The 14,666-nt window shown below is 42.1% G+C and overlaps 1 protein-coding gene across 1 annotated transcript in view; it reads left to right on the forward strand.

The window, feature by feature from the left end:
* phlpp1 (PH domain and leucine rich repeat protein phosphatase 1) overlaps window positions 1-14,666 on the forward strand; it is a 65,169-nt gene that overhangs the window by 28,850 nt on the left and 21,653 nt on the right. Inside the window, exon 2 of the mRNA XM_086081898.1 lies at window positions 14,327-14,523. Within this exon, the coding sequence (XP_085938024.1) occupies window positions 14,327-14,523 (197 nt within the window). The remainder of the gene's footprint in view (window positions 1-14,326; window positions 14,524-14,666) is intronic.

Genomic DNA, 14,666 nt, shown 5'->3' on the forward strand with positions numbered 1-14,666 from the left:
CGTCGATGATTGTTCTGAACTCCCTTTTGGCCGGAACGTTCCCACATACAACTTATTCCAAAACTGCAAAGCTACGGTTACCAGGTTGAATTATCGATGTGCCACAAGTGAAACTTTAGCTGCAGAATCCCAAAGCTGAGATGTGTGTGGCACCTCCCTCGTTCATGACAGTGTGTTCTCTCGCCTCTCAAGTGATTTGGGGATCAGAACATATGAAGGCCAAACCATCCCAAACGAAAAATGCATCCATTCATGACAATTAGTGTGGAGCAATACGGTTTCACACCAGTCTTATGGGTGGTGGTAATTGACATTCTCTTTTAATGTAAAGCTAAATCTGGTGGGACATTGGTCACTTTGTCCCTTTTAGCAAGATTAAAAACTATAAAAAATAAAAATCTGCACTTACACACAGATCTGCACCAAATACATTTTTGATTTGTTTCATTGGCTTTATAGCCAGGTTTTATGAAATCCTGCTGACTAACAGACCAACCTTCTGTCAAATCAGAAATATGGCATCTCCCCTCACTTTTCCTCGGCACTCTTTACTGTTTTTGTTGTTAATTGCAGTGGTGTAAACTACACATAACTTTTTGGGGTCACCGTACGGTTGTTGGATTTAATCATACCGTATTCTACTAATGTTCCTAAAGTTGTGACTACTGACTTGATCTCCTGTCTCGCCAATTTGATGCTCAATTCTAAGCAGCAGACTTGTTCTAAAACCTGTGAAAATCATGTAGGTGGCGGTAATGGTCATTGTGGGTCCCTACTGCCAAACATGAGCAAGCTTGTGTTCGGCTGCTTCCTCTGGTGGGTCGCTGACCCACTTGGCTCCATTACTACTGGACTATCTTCTCGGTACCCTTAACCAGATTGGCACCAAATATGTCTACATGTATACATTTGTAAACATTACTTTGTAGTTTTTACTTAATCTTGCTGACTTAACAAAAAAAAAAAACGTATCAAAGTTGGTGGGCATTACAAATTATTACCTTTCCGTCATTCGCATTCGCTGTGGACAATCGTCTGTCATCGTCAGTCTGTCTTCTTTTCTTTTTTTTTTGCCTAACCAAACTAAGTCAGTTTGTCCGCCCGTTATGTTATGTTACCTTAACCACACTTCCGTCATCGCCCTTATCACCACTATTTTAGGATCGACAGACAGAGGCCACAGTCCGTCATTCGTCGTTAGTCAATAAAACGGGCATCCGTCAGTGACGGACTGACGGACACTCCCAGCGGAATGGCCACCCCTGCTGTTCAGTAATGAAATAAGCAAATGCATCATTATACTGTCACTGTATTCAGTGGTTGAATAACAAAGCAATATACACAATTCACATTAACATGAAACGCATCATTAAACTATTATGCATACTAGCCGAAAACTAGTAACTGATTAGACTCAAATCGGATCAAAATGTGTATCCGATTGACGAGGGTGGCTTATGCTGATCCTTATTCCAGTCAACACGCATGGACACGTCTGTGATGTTGTCGTTTCTGCCCATTAAAATGGCGGCGGCTTGACAAGAGTTTGTCCGTGAGTTGAGAACTTGGAACTTGTTCTTAATCAAGATGTTGTTTCAACAAAAGTGTTAAAACAAAATTGACGAATTACTCCATCTTGATAAATCACGTGATCGATGTCAGCGCGTTTCACGGCTGCCGCGGGGCCGATCAGATGAACAAAGCACAACATGTAAACGGCAGATCGGAGTAGATCACGTCACATGTAAACAGGTGACCACAGATCTTCAATCAGAATGATTTCAATGGGAATGACGAAAAAGTCTTAAGTTTCTCGTCATCCATCAGCAAAATATTCTGCCAGTACTAACGAAATGCCCACCTCCCCTATCCATCCATTCATTTTCTGTACCACTTATCCTCACTTGGGTTGGGTTGCTGTTGAGCTGGAGCCTTTAGTAACTAACCAAAAATGTCAAAACGTAGAAATGTAAGAAATAAAAAAAACATACCAAAATTTGGAGCTCCATGCTTTTTCTTTAGCAACAATGGTAGGAGTAAAACTGAAACAATACTACAGTTATGCGTGTGCAAGTGTCAATGAATGCAATCAGCGTGTTTACCGAGGTCTGTGCGGCACTTTCCGAGAACTGGCCACCTTTGCCCGACTTCACCTTGTTTACATTCATTCTTCCAATCAATCCTCATTTTGTCCCTTTTGCTACTAAAGGCTGTGGTCATTATGAACCCTCATTATTTCCCACAATACTTGCATTATACCCTCACACTTGCCTACAATCTCACTAAATTATTCATTGATAAGCTTTGCACACTTTCACATCCTCATACCGGGATTTACACCCGTGCATCAAACGCATACATATTGTGAACGCGTGTATGAGACACACTCACACACATTTGTCCACCAGGGTGACAACATCAGCTTGTCTTGAACAAAGGGAGGGGGTGAAAAAAATCCCCCACAGCTCTTATATGAGTGCGAGTGCTCCTCTCTGAGTGGCTGATCAGCGGGCTCGTGTTTTCCAGTGTAAGGTTTCGTAACACGCACGCACATTACATAACAGCAGCAGGAGTGGAGTTTGGGGGAAGGGGGGGCGGGTCTGCGTGTGGTGTTGCGAGGGGAGGCGTGCACACATTCATGCACGTCAGCATCCACCCCCCCCCACTGCCGCCGACTGTGGGAATCACTGAGGGGGGAAGAAAAAAAAGAAAAATCATCTTCATGTTGCCAACACCTGTGATTCATAACGTCCATAACACCATAGCACCCTCCCAGTCTGCAGCATCTGGGGCTATTTTTAGCGGATATTGATCGAATTACATGATAAAGCATGTTCACGGCGCACCGGACGGGTGTGAAGGACGAGGGCGTAGACATAAATGTCGCCATCGCTTTCACTATATAGTGCAAAAAGTCATTTTTATGAAGCCTTATCACTGCAGAGTATTGATTTATAAACCGATCTTCTTGCATTTCCGCATTTCCTGCACGTGAGCTACGATTGCATCTGCTGTTGCTTTCTAACAGGCATTAGCCTCAGGTTATCTTGATTTGTGGGCGTTTTAGTGATCACTAGAGTTGCAGGAGTGTAATAGTATGCAAGTGGGTCAATAAAGATAAGATACACACGTTCCTGCGGTATGGCACCAATCGACCCAAGAAGAGTCTGCCTTGGTTAGCCTAATAGCGCCTGCTAAATGTATGCAATAGTCCAACTAGCGCCTTGATCTACAGTCAGAATTCATTCCTACGGTGGCGACGTCAAGTAACCTGAATTTTTACATGTCAGAACACGCCGTGGTCTATCACTAATGTGCTAATGCTTTATTTATGTCATAAATACAGTAAAATATTTGGATGACAAACATTCACCAGCAATGGCGATAAAACAAACCAAAACATATTCCTATGCATTTGCATCAACACAAAATGCGAACCGAGGACTTGACTTTAACAAAGCCAGTAGTGTCATAGGGCTGTTAAATTGTCTCCCCACACAACATGACAACAAATGGAGATCCTACAGGTTATGACCTTGTCTGATTTCAGGATTTGTTTCATTTGATTGACAGAGCAGTTTTGTTCGTGTCAACTTCTGTCCAGTTGACACGAGCGATACGAGAGAGACAAGCTTATCAGAAGCTCCTTTTACCCTGCCTGTGGAAAACAAGCTTATTATTAGAGATGCTTGATACTCTTTTGTTTCAGACAGATACCAGTACAAATACTCAATTATCGAATAGTAACCGATACAGATACCAAGTACCGATACCACCAGTGTACTTTTGATACATGAAATAATTTAAAAATAATTGATACATTCCAATATAGCTTTTTTACTTTAAATTGCATGAAATGAATGGCAATTTTCTATTCTTCTAATTCCTAGTTCCTGATTGTAAAATGGCCACAAAGAAATGAGGCCAGGTATCGGCCCCGCCCGTGCCTAGTCACAAAATTATACTGCACTTAACAAATACTAAGGAATTAACTCAAATTTAAATTACATACAAGCACTGCACTTGCTGCCTTTTATTGTCTTTATTAAAGGTTAAAAGGTTAAAGTATCACTGATTGTCACACCCACCTAAGTGGCGCAAAATTCTTTCTCCGCATTTGATCCATCCCCTGAGGGAGGGGGATGGAGCAGCAGCAGGAGCCGCGCTCTGAAATCATTTGGTGATCTAACCCCCCAATTCCAACCCTTAATGCTGATTGTCAAGCACGGAGGCAAATGGGTCCCATTTTTATAGCCTTTCGAATGACCCGGCCAGGGATTGAACCCACGACCTTCCGGTCTCAGGGCGGACACTCTACCACTAGTCCATTGAGCTGGTTATGGGTGCTTGTTTTACATAAAAAATTCGCAAGGCTCAGGCTCCGCCCCTTATTGCCATTGGAAAGAAAGCCTCTCGCCATTGGCCTTGCAGGATATGAGGCAGTAATTTCAACAGGGCAAGAAATGTGTGGAGTTTGCTATGATTCTTGATCCATTCGTATTTTACAAAAAGAAGACGCCTAGGAACTGTTTTAAATCATGAAGAAAGCAAATGTTGCCGTTAAGGCTCCGACGGCAGTTGAGAGCTGCATAGGCAAGCAATGACACAACAAAACAGTTGAGCTATTCAAGCTGAAATATCCTTCGTGACAGTAAACAGCAGCGCCAACTCTCATGTCACAAAGCTTTTTTCCACTTGCGTACACTTCCCGTCATCTTATCGCAAATCATTTTGTTGTCGAGATCATTTCAATTCGCGAGCGTAACTGTCTCCGCGTGCCCGAGCACGCATTCAGAAACGAAGCTTAGCACGTCCAGAAAACGCATTGCAATTTAATCCTGTTTGCTCGATTAATGGCGTACATAATGAAAGCAAGCTGTAACAAGAAGCTCAGCGAGCTAATCAACTGCTCGTGGTGCCATTTAAACAAAGCGGGATTTACATTTGATTATGATTTCACCGCGCAACTGCGTGTGTGTGATGCACTTTTGAGTTGACTTTGCGACACCGCAGCTCTTTTCAACTCACTGCAGGCAGGTCAAAGTTATACTGTGGAACTCTGAACACAGAACATAGCCTCTGCTGGGTGAAGCTGGTGTAAAGCAGGGTTAGGATTTTCAAACCATTTTTCACATAGGAAATGTTGAATGTAGAAATAATCTGTTTCCAACAGGTTGTATGAACAGTTTAAAGACTATTTTGACAAGACTATTACTCAGTTCAATTCTGCGGCAGGCAGCTTATGGTCACTCCAGACAGCACTCGTGATTCCATGAGACGTGTTGCAGAATGTTTCACAAGCGCACGCTCGGCTAAAAATATGCACATAACCTATTTTTGATGCAAGTCGCGTGAATCTGCACAGAGCAGATGGAGCTGGGCAGATGCATGTGCCATCCTGTCAGTAACCTTGTGGAGACTTTCCAAACATGTGCTCATCATCAGAGCCAATATGAGTCGTTTCAGAAATTCTCTGGTGCAATCTTTTTATTATTATTTACACCCTCATAGATATATAGTAAACATTTTGTACTTGTAGTTTTTGTAGAATGCATTTTATACATTTATTACAAGAACTTGTGATCTTCACATGACAAAATAACAAATTTATAGAAAGGGCCAAACGGTTGATTGGTTAAACTAACTGACTGTTCCTGTTCCTGAAACTAAAAGGCTTTGTCATGTGCAGTAATGCAGTCCCCGCCTAAAGCTCCCTGGACCATGCTGAAGAATAAATAGCCCGGATCTAAATTTACACAGTAGTTCCCACGGTCCGAAAACACATTGGTCCTCCAAAAGTTCCTATTGTTAATGCTGAATTCACACGCACGTACGCACCTACACACACACGCACACACACACTTGTACTTATATAATTGTGAGGACATCCATAGACATAATGCATTTCCTAGCCGTTTCCCCTAACCCCAACCATCAAAAATGATTGCCTAACCCCATTCCTTACCCTAACCTCAACTATAACCCAATTCAAACCTGAACTCTAAAGGCCCTGCACCCCCCCCCCCCCCACACACACACACAAGGGCTAAATAATTACATAGTTATTGGTTTGCGATTTATTTTTAGGGCTGGGTTTAAAAAATAAATTGATATCGAATCGATTTTCCTTTTCAAGGCTGATATTCATAATAATATCTCTTTTTCCATAAATTAATAAGAAAATAAAATTTTAAAAGCTGATGGTTTTTATTTTATTTTACTGGTGATGTACTTTGATGTTCCATAATTAATCAATATGGGATTGAAGTGAAGTGAATTGAATCGATTAGGGAAAAAAATACAAAATACAATCGATCTGAACTCTTGTGAATTGAAATCGAATCCATTGAGGAAATTAGAATCGATACCCAGCCCTAGTTAATTAATTTATTATTATTGTTATTACTATTATTATTATTATTAACATTTATCTACATTTTACAGATTAATCGGCCGATTATATAATGCAAAAGCTTGCATTGACTATTCTAATTTTTTTTATTCACATTTGGAAGACCTGATTCTCATCTGCACCAAATAAATATTATATATATATAATATTTTTTCTTCATAGACATTGGTTTGTGGAATCCTGCTCACCAACTAACCAACCAAAAATCATTCAACTCAAAAATAGCCTCACTCTCACCTCACTTTTCTTTGTTTATATAGAGTAGTAGGTTAACCGCACAAAACGTTTGTAGTTACCATAATGTTGGATTTCATCAAACTGTTTTATTTGTGTGTGTATTTTTACTATTTACTATGCCACAACGCATATCCCAATTGTGCCACATGAGTGCAAAAGCAACAATTTTATCATTTGAACCATGCAGTGTAATTCTTTGCATTCTGTATGTATTCTTTAAGCTACGTGAGGAGAAACAATATATTTGAGACAATATTCAGTGTGATTTATGCTCTCAAAATAGAGCATTATTAATGAGCTCTGTTTCCTACACCCTGTGTTTCTTATGGGCCAAAAATAACCAGCCCAAAAAGCAAAGACTGTATTCAATGTGGTTTTGAACTTGTCAAACTACACGAACAAGTGAGTGTGTTGTCATCTAGAGCCCGACCACCTTCATTGTTCCTCATGAGAGCATGTAGCACATCGCCTTATCACTATTACACTAAAGGTCAGCGTGGTACATTTCTCCTATCAACGCCCCCTCACCCTCATCCTCCCTCCGCTTGCCACTGTGCACCCATTTGCGTGAGGACAGCTGGCACTTCCAAAGGGGATGCTAATTAAAGATCAATTGTTGTGAAGCTGTGGCATTTAAGAGCCTTGGGATCGATTTGGAAAAATGTCGCATTTTCCCGTGTCTCGGCAGAAGGGTAAAAGGCGACGGGAGGCAAGGAGGAGGTGCTCCAGTCACCTGTGATGGCCTTTGCAATCCCGCAGCAAGCACAGCCAGATGACGCCCAAAAGGACAGTTGGCCAAACATGGCCTGTCGCTTCGCATCGCAGTCATCACTTTAATGGACAACGTGGAGGTGCAAACACGCATGAAGGCGTGAAATGATGGAGGCAAAGCACCGAATCCGGTCCTTTTGCCTGTAAACAAACCCTTAGGTAGAGGAATTTGGACATAATGCATGTGTGTGTTTGGTAACAGAAGTGCAGTGCAGCTATTTGTGTCACAGGCTAGCTAGCAGCTGGTCTCGCTCTGGCTTATCTGTGTCACTTCTCCACTGTTTTTTTTTCTTTTGTAGTAACCTTTTATCAAATACTCTTTGTCCATTGTAAAGCGAGTTGCATACTTTTCGTCAGGCATTGGAAATTTGATCAGATACCGCCAAGAAGTATCACAAGACAGACTTCAGGATTTTTTATTCTTTTTACTTATGATCCATCAACCAAAAATTGTTATGCAAAATGATTTCCAGTAGATTTTCATAGTCCATGGTGCAGATTTAGACATTTGAACTGTTGTTAACTTGTTACCTATGCCAAGGATGGTGTATTTGTGAGGTGGGACCAAGAAAGAAGGTAGATTTTATTTTTATTTTCTAAATTATTATTATTATTGATTTCAAATCTCAATGAATAATTATGTGACTTTTTTTTTTTAAATATTGGTAGTCATATGCAGGAGGTCTTTTATATGTACAGTTTGGTGCTGATTTTTATTTGAACAGATCAGCGTTAGCATTGGTCTAGATGGCTGTTGATTAGCATAAGCTCCTGTTGATAGCTGTGTGAGTATATAACCCCTGGTTATAATAGATTGATTAAGTTGCTAATACTAGGAAGAGCGGAACAGAGGCGGAGGGATTATTCAGATCCATCGCATCTGTCAGCCCCTATAGAAGCAGCAAATATGTGTTTCATGCCTGGCGGTGACTTTATGTGGGTCACCGATGCCCTACGGTACAGCGTGCCCCGTCGTATAGCCGAGGTGTGCCGATGTCAGCTTGCATTTAGCGGGGCCGGGATGATTAACCGAGGATGTGTCCTTGTTATCGCTGGGAAGCTTCAAGAGTTTAAAAAAAGAAAAAGAAAAGAAATCTGGTAAATGCAGGGATAGATGGAGGGAGGTCAGCCTTGGGTGCTGATTGCTAACAATGACGGATATGAAGGCCAGTGGGGCATCTTGGAGGCCATGTTGAAGACATCGTACTGGTCTGTGTTTCTGGTACGGTGAGACTGCCATCAAAGTAGAGCACTAATGAAAATATAATTAATTTATCCTTAACCGTCATTCATGTACAGGGGGCTCTTTGGTATGAAGCCAAAATCAGTTCCTACATCCTCCATAACTAACTTTTGCTAACACAGCAATAAAGGCCAAACAAGCCAATGGAAAAACAAGTACTGTGGTAGCTAGCGTGGCATCTTGTGCTGCATAACCACATATTCCTACACAATTCTGCAAACTAGCTCGTTACGGACCATAATTTAGGATGCACGATAATGCTATTTTCAACCGATACTGATAAACCAATAATTTAGAAAGTGCCGATGTCGATAACTAATAAGTAAGCCGATAATTGTTTGCAAAATGAACTCGAATACAAATATACTTTGGAGTCCTACTATAAGTCTAACTGTCATGTGCAAATACATTGCAACATTGTGTAACACACCATGAAGCTGTATTGTATTGATATCACTGCTTCAAAGACAACCAGTAACTGATTTTGAGTTTGCCAAAACAGTCATGTTTTAAAAATGCAACAAAAAATTGTGATGCTTACACTGTGGGGAGACCGAGTAAAGAAAGCCCACACTGGTGACTGCCGTGTCGCCATGATGCATCTTCTGTGAACACGCACGCATTATGACATCACAAATATGACACTACCATAGGAGCGGGGAGGGGTTGAGGAGTTGGGCACAACTTGAGCCACAACCACACACAACAGATGGACCAACGTGGCATGTCTATTATTATCGGTGGATTTCTTGATTATCTGGTATTCCCGATAATTACCGGCAACCGCAGCAACCATAATAATACAAATCACGAAACGTCGTATGCCAGCAGTATAGTTTTAAAACAAAGACCTCGTTTGTAAAGAGAACGTATCCACTTTTTCTAAAAAAGTTAAAGAAACCTAAAATAAAGTAGAACTTTCTAGTAGGGTCTTGAAGTAGGGTTAGAGCAAACTATGGCCCGGCGACCATTTGTGGCAAATATCCATTTGTAAGCAACCCGCAGCTTGTAATAATTTTTTTATACAGTAGAGCTTTTCTAAATATGCAAATGAACTATTTAAAATTAAACAAGTTTCTCTTTATCACACTGTGGTGAATACAGATATGAATTATTTTTTACAAGCAAAAAAGATTCCCTCCACTTTCTGTTCTGTCAACTTGGTCCAAATTGGGAAAATATCACTTGAATGTTTCCCCAGTAACTGCTTTAAAAGTGGTCATCTTACGATCGATTGCCTCCTGCCTTGCTTCTGAATTTAGAGATGTGATTCGGCTGCTGTTAAGTGCAGGGGCTAATATTTTCTGGTAGGTTACAGAGTCTTGACCAGCCCAAATTATTTTCAAATCCTAAACTATTGGCCTTACGGAAAGCATTTCAGGTAGCAGTTTTTCCAAAAACACGCTAATAAACAATATACAATTGCCTGGTTGACGGATTTTGGTGTGCTTGATAAAAAATAATCCAAGTGGTGGACCTTGCATTCTTTGATTTTTTTTCTATACAGTAGGGTTAGTAGGATCTCAAACTTGGGGTTTGGGTTTCGGTATAAGGGACAAACAAAACATCCATTAATATTCACAACACGAGTCTGCAATTAACCAATCATGCATATCTTTAAATGCAGTAGGAAGTTGGAACAAAACTCGGGACGAACATGCAAGCTCCACGCAGGCAGGCCTGAGTTCAGTTGAAATTCAAACCCAGAACGTCAGAATTGTGAGGCACGTGTAAACCAAACTTTCTCTATCGACACTGCTTCTCCCGTCGCCACTGGCCATAGTAGCCAATAGTTGGAGTGACGTACTCTTTAGTGAGCGTGTGTGGAGGCAAAACATCCTGAACTTGTGGAAAAGGAAGGAAGGAAGCATCCCTAGTAGGAACACACACACACACACACGCACTCCTGTCATAGTAGGTCTAGGAATAGATTTGTCCAGTACACCCCCACCCAACAAGGCCTTTCTCTTGTGCCTACTGCTGCATCCTTCTAAGATAATGGGATGCCCAGCATGACTAACATCATCCCGCCTTAAAATACTCTTGGTGTAGGTGTCGCATGCGGACTACAGAAATTCTTTTGACATCTGACCCTCGATTGACTTCCTCCAGTGGTTATTTAGGAGGAGACCCCGTTGTTCCCTTGCCCACCAGTGTAAACAGGATGCTCACGTGGGGGTCCCTCCCATCTCCTCACTTCCTCCAGCATATTCCCCTGGCCCGACCTTGAAGCCTCCTCCATCCGTCCGAGATGATGCATCAACAGAGGGACAACTTTGGAAAGTTTGCCCTCCCGCGAGCAGCAGGCTTTGTCTTTCATGCTCCAGCAACATTTAGGAGGGGCGATTAGATGGACACAACGATTATTGTTAGCGTGTGTTTGTGCATATTAGCGGCCAACAAGGAGAAGAAAATGAGGAGCATATTACGCTGGCATAGTAGAGCGCACGTTTCGACAAAAGGGCCTAAAAATAGTACAAATGTGCCCATGTGACATATTGAGGCTAAAAGCTTTTGAATAATTTGTCTAATGCCTCACATGCAGCCCCCCTCATGCTGGTTACTTCTGCCTTACGGCAACGTTGGAAGGCGCTAAGCAGCCTGCTTACTAAGATGTTGCATAGCTTTGCATAGATATTGATGAGCTGAAAGCAAATGGGTGCATTATATAAAGCTCTACACACAAGCCACAAAATTAGGCACAATCTAATGAGATCCAACACAAAAAAAGGACAAGGGCGGCGTGGCTCAGTGATAGAGTGGCCGTCTCCTAACCCAGAGGTTGTGGGTTCGATGCCATGCCATTGTGACCACGTCGAAGTATCCTTGAGCAAGATACTGAACCCCCAATTTCTCCCGAGGCTGCGTCATCAGTAGGTGAATGCGTAGTCGAATGTAAAGCGCTTTGAGGGCCTTGTAAGGTGGAAAAGCGCTATATAAATGAAGTACCAAGTGCCAATATACGTACAAACTTGGTTGTAACCTTGAAATACTGTAAGATGAGACCGTTGTAAAGTGTACACAATTTAGTTTATTTTTATATGTTGAGTGTAGAGGACTTTTCACACTGCACTTAGCAAAGCGCAGTGCCGCTGTCAAATCTCATTCCATGGAAGCATGTGTTTATTAATTGATTTATGTCCTAACCAGCAGCATAAAGGTACCAGTCAGTAGCATAGCAACCGGGGCCAAATAAGGCCATGCCGGACCGCTGCCCTACAATTCTTGTGCCGTCATACACCCTGCCCCGTGGTAAACTCTACAGAAACCAAGTGCAATGTGAAAAGGGCTCAGAGCGTCTAGCGTCTACTGTATTTAGAATCAAAAAGTTGGTAGCTTCCGCTTCTGTTTATCGCATCAAAAATGTAAACGTGCATGGCTAATTGTATAAAAGCTCTCACAATAGTCTAAAAGCACCTTTGTGTATTTAGAGCATGCTGGGAAATGGCCACTTGTGGTGGCCCTTAAAAGCTGATAGAAAAGCTGAAGTTAATTTGCTTCCTGCACACTCCACTTGTTTCAGAAAGGCCACTAAATAGTGGTGCAAACCACCAGCGGTGACGATCAGGAAGCAGTTTTGTAAGACAAGATGCCACACAACATTTGGCAATTGACAATGCGTTAAATTCCATTCAAAGACACAAGACAAGATGACTACACATGGACAATGAATGCCTCCATCTTTGCTGTTCAAGCACAATAGCATGTAATCTGTAGAATCGACATGTTATGTTAGCCACTCAGCAACTGGACTAAGCAAACAGTTCCTGCAAACTAAAGCTATTGATTATGTTGCAAACACAAAATTAGCAGACGAAAGGTCAGAGCTCATTTGCAGCACTGATGATCAGAAGTAACACTTCAAAACTAAATCAGCGATTCATTTCACTCAATAATTATAACTGTAATTAAAGCTGCAAGCAGTGATAAACGGGCGCATCGTGGGCGCTAATGATAATTTTTTCATGGAAAATCGTCAAAATCTTCCTCTAACTTTCAAGATTAGAAGATACTTGTTTACAAATGGCTGGCTCCTGTTCACCTCCATGTATGGGTTTCTGAGATGTTTCTGATAAATTTCTTATCAGTCTGCGAAACTGGTGTTAGGGGGGCAGATTATTATTTTTTTCAAACTGTCAAGGGGGTCACTATTGAGTGAGTTTTAAAATAGATACGGTACATTTATACAGGTTACATTTGCTTCCAATTTATTTATTTTTTAAAGAAGATTTTTTGGGGCATATTTATGACCCCAAATGTCCCAAAAAGTCGAGAGCAGAGTTTGCTGTATGGCCTTACAGTCACCATGTAAATAATTGAAAAGCACAAGAGCCTACACAAGTTTGCACATGCTTATTCGAGAGACTCTCTCTCACCCCCATTGGTGTTCGCACTGAGGTGAAATATGTGTGAACGAGAGGTCAGGGGATTGTGCAACATTTTCCTACACCAACTGTTGCTCCGCCAGGTACGACGCCACTATTGAAAATAGAGACACCAAAACAGAGAGAATGGACATGGTGGAGGTGGATGGCACATGGCGCCACACGGAAACCTTTCGTAGAGGTGGGAGAAGACTGAAAACAGGTGGATGTTTGGACACAGCGATAAGGCGGCGCGGGGCCGACAGGACGTCCGATAAGCAAGCCTGACTGTCAGGTTTGGCAGGCCGCTCGGTGAGGCGAGCTCACTGACTAAGAGTATAATTCAGCAGAATTGCACCTGGCATTGAATTGGAGATTATACTAGTCACTGAAGGCAAATCCTGACTATTCAATTCCAATGCGTAAAGTAGGACATGTGAAGCTTACACTTGCACTGAATGAATTTAGCTCGGAGGCTAACTCTGCTTTGTGGAGGTATTGTAGCAAGAGCTAATGTCACACCTCTGGCGACCAGTCCAGGGTGTCCCCTGCGGGATTGGCTCCAGCACACTCGTGACCCGAATGAGAAGAAGCGATAGAAGGAATGGATGGATGAATTTTTGGACAATTTCCAAATTGTCTGACCACTGTGGCAGTCCTTTTTTGATGTACCGTTTTACTGCATCTGGGGATTATTAGGATATGCTGCAAGTCATTAACCTTTAGTGCACTTCTTTAAATGCTCATACAATCACCATTTCAACACAAGACCTTTATCAGAGTAATTTTTGTGACCTTTTTTATTTTATTTTTCCTGTTTCATTATATGGGTTTAGCAATAGGGCACCATGGTGGCTTTCCTGTGTGGAGTTTGAATGTTCTTCCCAAAAACATGCACGTTCAGTTAACTGAAGACCCCTAAAATTGTCACACGTTCAAATGTGAGTGTGAATGATTGTTAGTTACATGCTCTCTGGGATTGGATGCCGACCACTCCAGCGGGTTCACTGCCTCTTGCTTATAGCCAGCTGAAATAGGTTTCTTCTCATCCGCAAAATGGCATTGCACGTTTCATCATGTTGCTAAATTTCAATTCTATTTTCATACTTCTGTTTTAGTGCACGTGGCACTAAAATTGCATTCGTCTATGAAATGCGCTATATAAACAAAAGTCTTGCCAAGTAAAATCGCATACAGCGCACTCATTCTCCCCAGAGGATGAACATTTACTCAACCCCCAGCATCGCATGTCTGCGCTAACCACACAATGTCTCCCCCTCCCCTCCTCTTGTGCTCCAGGGAAGCCCCAAAACATTGAGAGCTCCGAGCGGGTCCAGTTGTCGGGGATGTACAACGTCCGCAAAGGGAAGCTGCAGCTGCCCGTCAACCGCTGGACCAGGCGGCAGGTCATCCTCTGCGGCACCTGTCTCATCGTCTCCTCTGTCAAGGAGAGCCAGACAGGGAAGATGCACATCCTGCCGCTCATTGGCGGGAAAGTACGTCACGTCGTCGATATTTTTCCTGTCCTCATACCACTCGGCCAAAGCGGCTCATTATCAATTTCAGATATGCGCCAGAGCGCAGTTGTCCTTGATGAATTTGCCTTCAAGTCTGTTCATTTTCATGCTAAAGCAACGTT

This window comes from Leptonotus elevatus, chromosome 1 (genome assembly GCF_054856555.1).
Source record: "Leptonotus elevatus isolate MCC_2025b chromosome 1, RoL_Lele_1.0, whole genome shotgun sequence".
Taxonomy (NCBI): domain Eukaryota; kingdom Metazoa; phylum Chordata; class Actinopteri; order Syngnathiformes; family Syngnathidae; genus Leptonotus; species Leptonotus elevatus.